General features: G+C 41.4%; 1 protein-coding gene across 5 annotated transcripts; it reads left to right on the plus strand.

Annotated features, from left to right (window-relative positions):
- Nucleotides 1-4,091: 4,091 nt before the first annotated feature.
- On the plus strand, nt 4,092-13,782 carry tacr2 (tachykinin receptor 2). Of its 5 annotated transcripts, none has more exons than XM_053424702.1 (9): nt 4,092-4,315; nt 5,932-6,201; nt 6,997-7,152; nt 7,477-7,772; nt 10,365-10,559; nt 11,570-11,720; nt 11,923-12,042; nt 12,129-12,205; nt 12,300-13,782. In XM_053424702.1, exons 3-9 carry the CDS (start codon nt 7,006-7,008, stop codon nt 12,610-12,612), a joined length of 1,299 nt encoding a protein of 432 aa, XP_053280677.1. In that variant the 5' UTR covers nt 4,092-4,315; nt 5,932-6,201; nt 6,997-7,005; the 3' UTR covers nt 12,613-13,782. The 5 variants fall into 5 exon arrangements, with proteins under 5 accessions (XP_053280677.1, XP_053280991.1, XP_053280828.1 ...); XM_053425016.1 differs by having other exon boundaries at nt 7,000-7,152; XM_053424853.1 differs by having other exon boundaries at nt 6,025-6,201.
- Nucleotides 13,783-13,904: the final 122 nt, after the last annotated feature.

Raw genomic sequence — 13,904 nt, forward strand, 5'->3', positions numbered from 1 at the left:
ATGCAGAGAGCAGGTGGGAAGACAATAGGAAATTGTGTGTAAAACAAAAAAGTACAAGATTAAAAGCCATACATTAATTTATTTTGGCAAAGAATACCTTCCCAATGCTGTTGTTGCTCAGGAAAAAGCTGCAGGACAAGATGACAAGGTTCATGAGCGCACAAGTAAAACCAACACATATCATTCTCACTTTCACAGGAACATCACTGTCTTACTTGTTTCCAACATCTTCCCCAGACACCGTGTGTCCATTGACTATGGTGAATGCGCCGATACCTGAAAAACACATAAATGAATCCAACAGAGAGATGCATTCAGTAGCTCCTTTCCTGTGATTTACCTTTCATTTTGTTAATAAACTGTGAATAGTGAAATAGTGAATAGAATACTAAGATTCAGAAAACTAAAGAAACACGTTGAGGTTTTTTTGTCGATCAGTCTAAAAATTTCTTTTCAATGATATAAAACCATGAAAATACAAATATTTTAGAAAAAGCAAGGGTTACTGGCTAAATTAACATCTTCATATTATCATATATATGAACATTAAAATAATTCAGAGATAGCTAAACATAATTAAGACTTTCTATGTAATATGTTTGCGTATTTAAGACTTTTTCAAACAGCAGTAATTGTGGATTCACAGTTTTATTTCATTATCTTAAACAATGTGAGACAAAAGACTTCTTTTACAAATTTAACTGATTTCACAGAGAATAATTCATGGATCTTAATGAGAATAATAATACAGTTAGGGGACTGCTTGAATCCACGATTATTAATCTAGATTTTTGCATTTTGTGATGAAATATGACTATTGAAAGGAAACATGTAAAAACCAGGTTCTACGTTGTAGCACTAACGGGCCAGAGCACAGGCGATTTCAAGTATGTTGCGGTCGGGGAAGAGAGAGTGATCGAAGACCAAGCGCACGTCTCCGCCTTGTGTGCGTTTTAAGCTCTGCAGCAAGGATAAACGCTTCACTTCCTGTAGCCAGCAGGTGGCGCTATGATTTTAAGTCATTGTGTCTTTGTGGATGCCATCAGGTCGCGACTCTTGTCTTACATGTCTAGTTTGGACGCGATTGGACCAAATATGTCCAAGATACAGAAGCTCGTGTTTTGATGGCCTGTGATCAAACTTTGACGCCACGCAACGGTCACACCGTGTGAGTAGAAATGGATCTTTTAATAACTTTTAATCTCCATCTTGTTGTGATGACACTCATCTAAATTTTTAGTTGATCTGATGAAAGCCCTACGACAAGTACATTGAAGTAAAAGTGTGGAATATGACTAGCCTGACGTTGTCAGACTCACAATTCTAGTCAGAATGTGAGTCTGAGACCGCTCCATTGGGCTGTGATTATGGGGCGTGTTTCAACTGACCAGGAAGTAAAATTCTTCTTCGCTCAATTGGATAGACCTACAACCAATCAGAGCAACGTAGTATGTGACGTATGCTAAGCAACGCATTGTGAGTTATTTACTAACGCCGGGTTGACACCGGACGCTTCAGCGCAGCGCCAAGCCTTAAATAACAGCTGGCTCCCATCCACTCCCATGTTAAAACTTTGTGCCGGTCACACCGGAGGCTGAAGCACCGCGAGGCAGCCTTGGCGCAGCGCGGTGCTTCAGCCTCCGGTGTGACTGGCACAAAGCCGTGCAGCGATCTACTGGATCAACGGGTGATATTATTAGCGCTGCCCGGCGGTTCAGCGTCGCTTCAGTGTCCGTTGTGAACAGCCAAGCGCCGGGGCGATAGGGATTAGCGCGGTGCTTTGGCGTCACCTCCACGTTCTGTGTTCCTCTTTCAAAATGAATGCACTGTCGATGTCTTCTAAAACAGACTCAATGGCAGCATCTACACATCTCAGCTCGCCAGCGGCAGGCATGTTTGTTGAAAACGAATTCAACCCAAGGGCACTTTGATGACGTGGTTGATTACGTTACCGTTGATCATCTGTCAATCATCGTATAAAGCCCGCCCTGACAATCTGATTGGCCCGGTCGGGCATAATTTTTTTCCCAACGGAGCAACTCCAGACCGAACTGCCCGACCAAAAATGTTGTGGGCGGGGCTAAGTTCGTCTGGCATCCAGGCTAGAATATGGCCAAAATGGCCACCAAATCCAAAATGGCGGGCTTCCTGTTGCGTTTTTCATAATGGTCCTTGAGGCTTTTTAGTGCATCTGGTCATGATACACAACTATCCTCATTTTCGTGAGGATCAGTGAATGCTAAATGAGGGGCTTTTTCCTAGGTGGCGCTGTTGAGCCATTTTGCCACGCCCATTTCCAAATTCTCCAGAATACGTGAATTTTCACCACTTTCTAATTTACTTCAAAGTTTTACAACTTTTTGAGCACGTTGAAAAATGCTCAGAATAATCTTTTCCATTTCAATAGGGCCTCCCACCGGAGGTGCTCGGGCCCTAATTAATATTTACAAACTAGCTTGAGGCACACCAGCTATATTTAATATAGGTTCCATTTGTGCCATCTTATGAAACAGCTAATGAAACATCGTTAATTAATCAATTAAGACTTTATTGATCAATAACCTCTTAAAACCATACACTTTCTATGTCCATAACATTTAATTTTGCCCCCTGGTGGTGAATTATAATAGAGGCAGAGAGAAACATCCAATAAAACCCTTAGAAAAGAAAGCCAAAATGTTCACTTATTGAGTTTCTGACTTCCACACGTTACACTCACCAGCTGCTCTGTTACTGGTAAATAGAATTATACCTCTGAATAACACCAACCTCACATGGATCAAGTATAAGTATAAAAGCTCACAAATATAAACGTAGTGAGGTATTTCAATCGGGTTGTTTTTGATTCGAGTGCTGTTTAGCTCAGATTCTAACAGAGTTTGCAAAGTGTTAGAATCCAGGAGCGTATAAAGTGATCCTGAGGCAAAAGGAACCTGGAGGGCCCCACATTAAACCACCCCCACCACAGGTACATCTCACACACACACATTTAGACATTCTAGTCTTCAACCTAACCTATACCATTATGAAGCTTTTGGGTGAAAACTGGTGACATGGGGCCTCAGTAAGGGTTCTCCGACCACAGTATTGACGCAGTCTCCTGTACAAAGACAATCAAGGAAATGAAGGCGGTTATCAGACACAAACATATTAAAACGTCCTCATTTCCCATACCCTGTTGCCACACCCATGTCTCCACCATTGGCTAAAGGCAACTCTTACCAGCAGCCGTTCAGCTGAGGACACATGATGTGTTGGTGAGTTACTGTTCAGTCACTTGAATCATTGTTTTCACGCAGTAAGTGGACTTATATCCAGTTTACCATCACCGCCTTCTCTTATCTTCTTCCAAAGGGAAAAGACCTTGAACAGTGCAAAGCAAAATTTAGAGAACCAAAAGAGTTTCATGTTTCATCACAATTAATTCTAGTTCTGAAAACCTAACAAGAGTGGTTTGGATTAACCTTGACAATAATATATCTAGAATTGTTTTTTTGGTTCGTCTTTCAAAGTATCTGGACGAGGTGCCCAGTCAACTGACTATAGGTACAATGTGCAAAATATACATGCAATCGGATGTAGTTTTTTGTAGTGTTTAACTTTGCACCCAAGTTATGGAGCAGTGTGAGTTCTTGCAGACTTATGTCTTTGTTAGAGCAAGTTAGTGGTAGACAAGATACTTCACTCCTTCCTCATCAGGCAATGAATAGACAGTCCCCACAGTATCCCCACTCCTTTAACCACAGCGCCTCAGGAGGCAGCATTACACCACCTTGGTAGAACATTTGATTTCCCCTACCTTTTACCCTTCAATGTGCCCTTCCCCAGGGCCCTGCTGGCCAGTAAAGGTGGGTATGCATGTGAAAGTACACACATGCAGTTCATACTGTACACACACAACTGAAAAAAATGACAGAATGAGCCCAGCTGAATGAGATCAGACTGCCGCAATCCACTCTTTGCTGTGCAAACACTTGTGAACACAGGCCACATGCTGATTTCCCCAGAGAGGGAGGTTCACACAGAGCAGGAGGGAGAAGACATACAGAAAGAGTAAAAATTTAATAAACTACACAAAACAAAGTGGTAGTCGGATGAGAATAAAAGACACAGAAAGTACAAGAAAATATATAACAGTAGGAAAGAGAGGTATCAGCAACAGCTGTCATTTCTGGACTAGCAAAGTGTTATTGTCGCTCTTGAATCAGTTTTCCTGGCAGAGAGCCGGGATCTTTGGCTGTCGAAACACGAAGAACTGGTTTGAGATTAAGCCCCGGCTCTGAACCAGCCCTTGAGCTGTCATGCTGGAAGAGAGGTAATTATGCCGGGGGGATGTCACATATACAAATAGGTAAAGAAAAGGCACAGACACAGAGCAGCCCATTAAACCTGACCTGCTGGACCAGAAATGTCATTCTGTGGGCCTAAATCTTGCCCCTAACTTCATTCCCAGACACTCTTATGAATGTAAGTCTGGGCTTAACTCTAGCTAACTAGACTTAATATTATAAGAATGACAGTGAATGAAGCAAGGGGGCTTGGCGCTGTGCTAAATTCTGACCACTTCTTTAAAGAAGGAAACCATTCGCTCCTTCACACTGCAGAAGAATTTTGCGGGTCCCTTTCCTTCTTCCAGGGGGCTCCATCAGGGTCAGTCTCAGCATCATTGTGATCAATCTCTCATCTTCAGCACAGAAGATCTGCATCATCACCACCAAAACTGCCATTCATTTTTTTCCCTGAAAACCCTTTGCAAGTCAGTTATGAAAGCCCTGTTTGCCATCACTATGATAGACCACAGGGTGTGAATCTTTATAACCGTGGCACAGAGAGCATCTCATAGCTGTGGGGCTGAAGGATTTGTCAATCAATACATAGAGATGACTGAGTGATGTCCTCAGTGCTGCAACCTTTGGCAACCCAATCTTTTTTCATTTTGTCTGAAGAAGTGGCTTTACTGGATATTTCCTAAGGCATAGGCTTGCTTAAGGTTTAATAGGTATAGGATAGGAAGGATAGGAAGGATTGGAAGGATAGGTTGGATAGGATAGGATAGGATAGGGTAGGGTAGGATAAGGCTGGATATGGGTAGGATAGGTTAGGTTAGGATGGCTTAGGAAAGAATTGAATATGGGTACGGTACACATATAACACGTATCAACATGACACATAGACATGTGGAGTTAGATCAAATACACACATATTTTAATACCTTTTAATATTTTCACAGTGTTTGGTCATAATTCCATCAACACACACACCAGCAGCTTCTCTAAAGGTGTGACTGCGACTAGCTGAAAAAACATAACTTACTTGATAATTCCCATTTTCAGCCCTGAAATCAGTTCACATTTGTGAAACACCCATCCTGTGGGGAAAATCCAAGTGCATTTCAAAAATGCATTTCTCCACTGACCACCTCTTTGCTGAGTGTCTGAGTTATGGGTGTGATCATCAGAGAAAGAATTGAGTTGGCTATAGATACCGCGCTGATTCCGGTTGGCCTCAAGCACAACTTCAGAAACATCCACAGAGGCCAACAGAGATCTTGTAGGAGCCGGAAAATGGCAGCAAGGAATAGAAATGACTCCACGTATAGAAATGACCGAGGCAGTTTCACAGGTAAGAGCCACACAACTGATCAGATTTCAAGGAGAGCTGAGAATCCATGTCTGCAGATCTCATTTGGTCTCATTCTCTCTTCATTTCCTTCTTGATTTGGAGTCATGCAAAACCAATTCAGTCATATCTCTCCCCTCCAATATTCAATTTACTATTTTTGCATTATCACACACTCTCGCTCTCGCTCTCTCACGTTAACACAACAATAGTTATTTTTGCAGCATTTCATCACTGAAAACCGAGGGGCCAACAGCTACTCTCCTTTTTCCTCTCTCTCTTCCTCGTCCCCCCCCACCCATGTACGTGGAGTTGGCGCAGCTCCACGCGCATAGTCGCGTGCTGTTTGTGCGTCTCCGTCACTCTTAGCAGCTTGTGCCATAATAAGAAAGTTCCACATTCCAGGAGAGAGAGAGAGAGTGTGCGCGTGTGCCGGCGGGAGGAAGAGCAGCGATGTCTTGATGGATTATTGGATGGACCTGGCTGTCCATGGCGTAGAAGAAGTGTGATATTCGGACATATGCTGCGGTGAATTGGACAAACTGATGTTCGAACTGACCACTCAGCCGCGTGAATAGAGAGGTAAGGCACAGTGGAGGGATGATATTGTCTCTGTAAGGTATTATCTCCTGGGTTCTCCAATGCATGGATTTATCACTTGTGCCACACTGTTGCGCTCACTGTACAGCCAGACCACCCTGCTGTTGTGAGTGTGCCAAATGCATGGACTGTGTGCACGTTTGGTTATTAATTAATTTTTGTTTTAATAACAATCATTAACGCACAAGTGTGCCAAGCTTTATTTGATGTACTAGGGAAGCGTTTATTGAAACTGCTTCATGCAACTGTAAGATAAGGTTATCTGGAAACTGTGAAACTTGCCACACGAGCGATATGATGCATGATTATTAACTTGAGTCTGCTGATGCTCAGAGAGCCGCCTTAACAGAGAAAATGAATACCTGACCTTAAATCTGAAAAGCAGGCTTCAAAAAGGTTCAAATACAACAGAATCAAAGCAACTCTTATAGGAAACCCCAAAAGAAAAATAGCCTATTTCACATACAATGGAAGAATATGTGTCATAGAGGTAATGTTGTGTTATATGTACGATTGTGGTTTTTATGTCCAATGCACCAACCAAACCAAGGCAATTTCCTGTATGTGTAAAAAAAACTTGGCAATTAAAATAATTCTAATTCTGATTCTGAGTCTGGTTCTAATGTCTGTTGTATACTGTGTTTTTTTGCAAGGGAGAAATACACCCCACACCTTTATACATGTATAAGTCTCCTTAAGCAGCATACAGATCCACCAGTCAGTCTCATTACGCATGACACACAAAATACATCCAGTAATATGGAAAGTTTCTGTCAGCAGGTGAACATGGAGGAAAATATGGACGTCGACAGTCTTATTCAACACATTGAACGAGACACGGAGTCCACTTCATTTCCCTTATCAGTCACCGACGACTGGAGGGAGGACGGGAACGAGACCACTGGGAATCAGTTCCAACAGCCAGACTGGCAGGTGAGAGGAACACAGAGATCACATGTTGAAGTCTCAGGGTAGGATATTCCTCAATTGTTTAAAGCCTGTTGTCTATAATCCAGCTGTGACATAATGGGAAATGGTGAAATAAGTCCACTTTGAAGTTATTTTGACAAACGCTTGCAGACCGATTTGTCTTAAAACAAAACCAGTAATTTCAAATCTACAAGCCACAATTTAGGACATAATGTTTTCTTGTTATCTTGTAGAGTTAATTTGACAGTTATTATTTTTATAGTCCTGTTGCTATTTCTTGTCCTCCTCTCCTCTCTTCTCCTCTCCTCTCCTATCCTCCTCTCTCAGGTGGCTCTGTGGGCTATAGCCTACACCCTAATCATCCTGGTGTCCATCACTGGAAATGTCACAGTCATCTGGATTATCCTCGCTCACCGACGCATGAGGACCGTAACCAACTACTTCATCGTCAACCTGGCCTTCTCCGACGTCTCCATGGCAACCTTCAACACCCTTTTTAACTTTGTCTATGCACTTCACAACGACTGGTACTTCGGTCTGGGCTACTGCAGATTTCAGAACTTTTTCCCCATCACTGCAATGTTTTCATCAATATACTCCATGGCTGCCATCGCGGTGGACAGGTAGGAAAGATTGTGCAAAAACCATAATAACTACACCTTTGAATTGTCTCAAATAGAATTATATTACCATTTAGCTGACTATTACATCCAGAATGACATGGAAATGAGCCTTTCAGCACCTATAGCTGTGTCGATGCAGCCATTAGCCACTAATGGAATGACTAATCCTCGGCTCCTACACCCCATTTAGCAGCTGCATTATACAAACGGTCAAAAAGGGCTGAATGACCAGCTACTCAAACAGTCAGCCCAGCAGTATGGAAAACAAGCTGTATTAACAGATACCTCTTTTAACTATACTACATTATCTGTACTGCACCATCTGCCAGGTCTTTTTGTTGCTCTGTCTGTGGGTTTCAATTACAGAGTTCACTGTAAATGTGTTTTCAATAATATGCGATCGATCTGACGTTAAATTAATAGTTAAACAGCAACTCCCTGTGAAGTGGCCAGTCATTCAGACACTCCAGCTTCACTTGAAGCATCATCAGCTGCAGGAACTGCCCCCCGTATACAGATGAAAACTCAGCATGAAGGAGATAGAGTATGGGTCAACAGGCAGCACAGATACAGATGTCATGAATGCTCAGTGGAGCTTGAAGTTTCAGTCTGTAACATGGGACTCAGTGGCCACTTCACACTCAAACGTGTACAATCTGATGCTACAAGTTACAGCAGATCAATAACATGCTCTTTATGATGCTTGTGTTCATTTTAGAGGCCGTTACATGTTTTTTTCAAATGTTCGGACCAGGCTCATTTACATGCACAGAGGGAACTTAAAGTTGATTTATTTCAGTGCTGCACAACAGCAGTGATTATAGCCTCACAAATGACCACAGAGCTGAACCTCAATTTATCCGAAACAAGCTGAAGCTTTTAAACTCGAGAGGGATGTTGTATGAGGCTGCATTTCCATCCAAAATCCTACTCTACATACACTGTGATGCAGTTTCCTCTGAGGAGAGAGTTTCATTAAATGATAATACTATTCTATCATAAGTGTTCCTGACAGACGTTGGGGCTCACTGTGGCCCGGGGCAGGTGTAGTGATGAATGTGCCGCGACATGCAGGAATCAGACCAGGTGGGATATCTGGTCACAACGCAACAATTCATCCTCATTACTTTCCAGTTTGTGGAATCATCACTTTACGTGACTTTATTGATCTGAAGTGGCAACTGATTAAATCACACAGTAAATAGATAAACTGGGAAACATGATCCACATTCATTAAGAGACATGAGACCTATGTTAACCGCTGCTGCCGCCACAGCCACCCTGAAGGGGGAGTTTGTGTTCCCAGATGTGAGGCTGATGTGACAGGTGCCAATCGAAACACAGCAAGGTCAATGGAAGTAAGAGAGAAAAGGAGAAGTGACAGATAAGGTTGATGTAAAAGAAAGTGAAAGAGAGTGCTTATTTCACACAAGTTTTTTCTGATTCATGGTTTATTATTCCACTTGCACTAGTCTTATACATTATTAATATTTTTTCATTCATCACATCAGCCAGTAACAAAGCTGTAACAAATTGGAATTTCATCTTAAATGAAAATAGTTCTGTGCAAGATCACAGTATGATTGTCCATAGAAAAATGAGATAATAGAGGAGCAGCATTTCAAATGTATCCATGCTGTCAGTCCTGAACAATTCAGATGAATGATTCATAGTCATAGTTGAATCATCTGACTATAATGGTGATAACACTGAGCAATGATGCCAAGCAAGTATTGAATTACTTTGTATAAAATTAACGGTGAGTCACCATGGCCATCAGGATTATTGTTTTTTATCATCATTATTTCACTTAACCATTTGATGTAAATGACCAATGAGTATTTGCTTAAGTTAATATCAGTTTCATGATTATTCAGTCTCTTCTGCTTGAAAGATAATTCACAAAATAATTTCTTGGAATCCATGAAAATCACTATGATAAATATGCAGGATGTGTTTTAAGTTTGATGATGAATATCTGCAGTTTCAATTCGCTGTGTCTTTGAGTTGTTTATATTACAGAGATATGATAGAGGGAGGAATAAGATGTTGTGATTATAACTTTGGTAAATGGCAGAGAGAGAGAGAGATAGAGAGAGAGAGAGAGAGAGAGAGAGAGAGAGAGAGAGAGAGAGAGAGAGATGGGCAGAGAATACATCTTTAGAATTTTTAATCAAATGCAGATTTATGCATGAATATGTCTCTGCTTGTTGCCCATTAGATTCTTCAAGGGCCTTGAAACAATTGACTTTGAATTGAAGAGAAGAAGACCATTCATATATCGTTATTAGTTTGAATTACAGGATATTTGATTATCTTGATGTCATTGTAAAGCTTATTAGTTTGAGCAAATTATCTTTTAAATTCACAATATGAAATATAACACAGAAATAACTTTAAATTGCCATGAGTCAAAATATTAGATATATATAGATCTTTTTACCACCTGTGACACAGATTTCAAAGCAGAAAAGAAGTGTAAGAGTCACACTTTACATCTAATCCCCTGAGTTAGATCAGATATCTGAATGTGCGTCTGCAGACAAAGATGCACAAACACGTACACAAATAAATCCTTCATTGCTTTCTCAGGTATATGGCCATCATCCACCCTCTGAAGCCCCGCCTCTCCTCCACCTCCACAAAGGTCGTGATCGCTGTGATTTGGATCGTGGCGATTTCATTGGCCTTCCCTCAGTGCTACTACAGCGTGACCAGGTTTTATTACCCCAGGACCGTGTGCATGGTCAACTGGCCCGATGATTACGGAGGAAAACATCAACTGAGGTGAATAAACAAGATTGATTGAAAGAAACAGTGACATTTACAACAAGGCCGATTTATGACGTGAAATAAAAAGCTGTCTATCCTCCACACATGCATCCATCATATATCTGCTTGTCAGTGAAGACACTCACTATTTACTGTCTACATGATATGATACATTTCATTTAACTCAAATGGTATTTAAAACACAACATCTGCAGATCAGCGTACAGCAAGATTTTATAATTATAAACATGTCAGCCTTCATATAGGAGAGCTCAGTTATTACATTTGAATGGTGCATGTCCTCTAGTGTATCTCTTAAGCACATAATGACTGTTGATTCTTCCTGTTACAGATTAATTACACTTCTAAAAATAAAAAGTATTTGTATGAAGTTATGTCTGCACCTGTAAATGTCAGTCCAAGTCCGTACATGGAGTGGGTGGTTATTTCAGCAGAAGACACTTATTAACCATTCACAAAATGTGGGCAGATAACCTCACAATGAAAACATGAAATAGTGACTAATGAACCATTCTTGTTTTAAAGACTCAAGAATCAAAGTATGCAAGATTATTAAAAAAATCAAACGACGGAGTGCTCACAGACAGACATGAGCATCGACAAGCACCAATTGGAAATCACTCAAGTACCAAGAGATTCCGTTGGTGTGATTGTATAAAGTGCATATCATCATAAAGACATGACCCCCTCCATAATCCACCCCCAGAACAAGATTAGAAAACGACAACAGCACAATAGCAAAGTATTTTGTTTTGTGTAAAATGAATAAAAACAGAAATGAAAAGTAGGATAGAAAAATATCTGCATGTCCCTGATGACCAGTGAGGACAGAGTCTAAAGTCTGAATCTAGTGTTTGTTTGTTTAAATCAGTTTTTGACCATCTCTCTCTCTCTCTCTCTCTTTCTCTCTCTCTCTCTCTCTCTCTCTCTCTCTCTCTCTCTCTCTCTCTCTCTCTCTCTTTCTCTTTCTCTCTCTTTGTCTCTCTCTCCTTCACCCTCCGTAGTTACCAGTTTGCAGTGATATTGCTGATCTACGTCCTCCCTCTGCTGGTGATGCTGGTGACCTACAGTTTGGTCGGCCAAACGCTGTGGGGCGGACACATCCCAGGGGAGGCGACGGAGCATTACCACAGCCAGATGACAGCCAAGAGAAAGGTCAACACACACTTCCATTCATTCTGCTGTTTGCAACAAGGACTCTGCCCTTTTAATGTGTCTCTTTGATAAAAGTGCTCAGACAAGCTGGAATAGATTTAGCTGAGCTGAAGAAAAATGAGATACCCTTGTAAACAAATAGCTGAAGAGGAAAAATACAGCAGTAACATGGGTATGTATCGTTCGTCTGTGATCTCTATAGGTGGTGAAGATGATGGTTGTCGTGGTGGTGACCTTTGCCCTCTGCTGGCTGCCCTACCACACCTACTTCATACTGGGATCCTTCAACAGAGACATTTATAAACAACATTACATTCAGCAGGTCAGCAGCTGCCCCTCTGCCTGTTTGCCACACTGTATAATCTGTGTTATGTTTTTACTGGGCTTCATGTCTCCTCTCCTCTGCAGGTGTACCTGGCCATATTCTGGCTGGCGATGAGTTCCACCATGTACAATCCTATTATTTACTGCTGTCTAAACCAAAGGTAAAACAATATTAGAAAAATCCAAATCTCAAGTTCCATCATCCCACAAAACAGGAAGCAGAAAAAAATAAATAACTCTGCCATCTTTCTGCAGGTTCCGTGCTGGTTTCCGTCACGCCTTTGCTTGGTGTCCCTTCATCAAATTGTCGGAGGAGGACAAGATGGAGCTGCGGCACACACACACCTTCAGAGTCACCATGACACGCAGCCACCGCAACGACGCCTCGTACACACGCGCCTCCATCAAGACAAGCGCCCTGGACTCAGACATCAAAACTGAGCTGAACCCGGAGGGCGACGCTTGTGTGCATCTTGACAAATGCACGTCGGCGTACAACACACACGGGGTGAAGAGTCTGGATGACCCAAAATCAGCAGCCGACAAACTTATGGAGCACAACCACTGAGGTCATGATGAGGCAATTCTCAGTGGGAAGACAGCAGGGCTCTTCTGCAGAGCTGAACTTCTCAAAGAGGCCACCGACAGCCAATCAGAGCTGTTCAAACTGTGGCAACGTTCATCCACCTGGACAGGAAGGGATGTGTTGTCCACGTGACCTGGGACTAGGAACGTGTTCTTATAACACTGATAAACGACTCTATGTGAATTAGAAGCTGTTGCTGTTAATGCCAACGTGGTCGTATCAACATGTGAAAACACATCTGCACACTGAATAATAAGATCAGCTGATTCTGGCAGTGTTGGCATTTGCTGCTGAGTCTGTATATAAATCCCTCCATCTTTCATCTCTTTCTCTTACACCTCCCATGCTCCATCTTCTAAATCCTTCCGTCACTGTTTGCTTTTCTTCCTCCCTCTCTATTAAAGAAAAGCTGCTAACTATGATGATCTATTGTAAGTGTAGTGTAGTTCTCTTCTTAAATGTGAGGTTACTGGATTTCTATTGGCATTAGCACCAAGTATAAATGTTGTTGCTTTTCTATGTTTTTCCTGCTTTTGGCTGCCACTGAACCCAGGACTGTATTTTCCCTTTATTTCCGTTTTATCTCCGTTCATCCTGCACATAGTGATTCACTAGTTACTCACTTTAATGAAGACAAATATTTTCAACCTTTTAAAATTCTCTTTAAAGTACATTACGTCTGTGAAATCTCCGTCACGTCGTCTGGGGTCAAGAAGTGTGTCTCGTGTATGTTGTGATTTCACTGGTTCAGACTTCTGTAATATTTCTCATGGTCAGTGAAGAGTCCTGATTAAATGTTAAGTGCTGCTACTGAATCTGATGTGAAATGTAACATTGACATCTACTGAGAATATTCATGTGAAATATGCTGATGAAGTGCAAATGTAAATATATGCAATTGGTGTGATGGTTGCACATTTACAGTCAGGTCATTATCTAAATAAAATAAAAAGAACCCAGCCTGTCACTGTTTCAGCGCTGACATTTCAGAGTGTAATACAAACTTTTTGATTTCTGTTAACTATATTAATATAATATAATAATACTTTAAACATTCAAAATACACAGTGACATTGTAAAAGATCTTTATTCAACATGAAAATATAATATTATGTGTGTAATAAATGTGAAGATGGAGAACACCCAAAAACTTCCAGGAGAGATCCAATTCGAGTTTTGTCATTTCGAACACGACTGCTCAAATTGAAACTGTGATAATAGCCATTTAGTTAACGTCTGTTGCCCCCAGCTAAAGAAGCATCAGGGGTCTGGTT

The sequence above is a fragment of the Pleuronectes platessa genome, chromosome 1, assembly GCF_947347685.1.
Source record: "Pleuronectes platessa chromosome 1, fPlePla1.1, whole genome shotgun sequence".
Lineage (NCBI taxonomy): Eukaryota > Metazoa > Chordata > Actinopteri > Pleuronectiformes > Pleuronectidae > Pleuronectes > Pleuronectes platessa.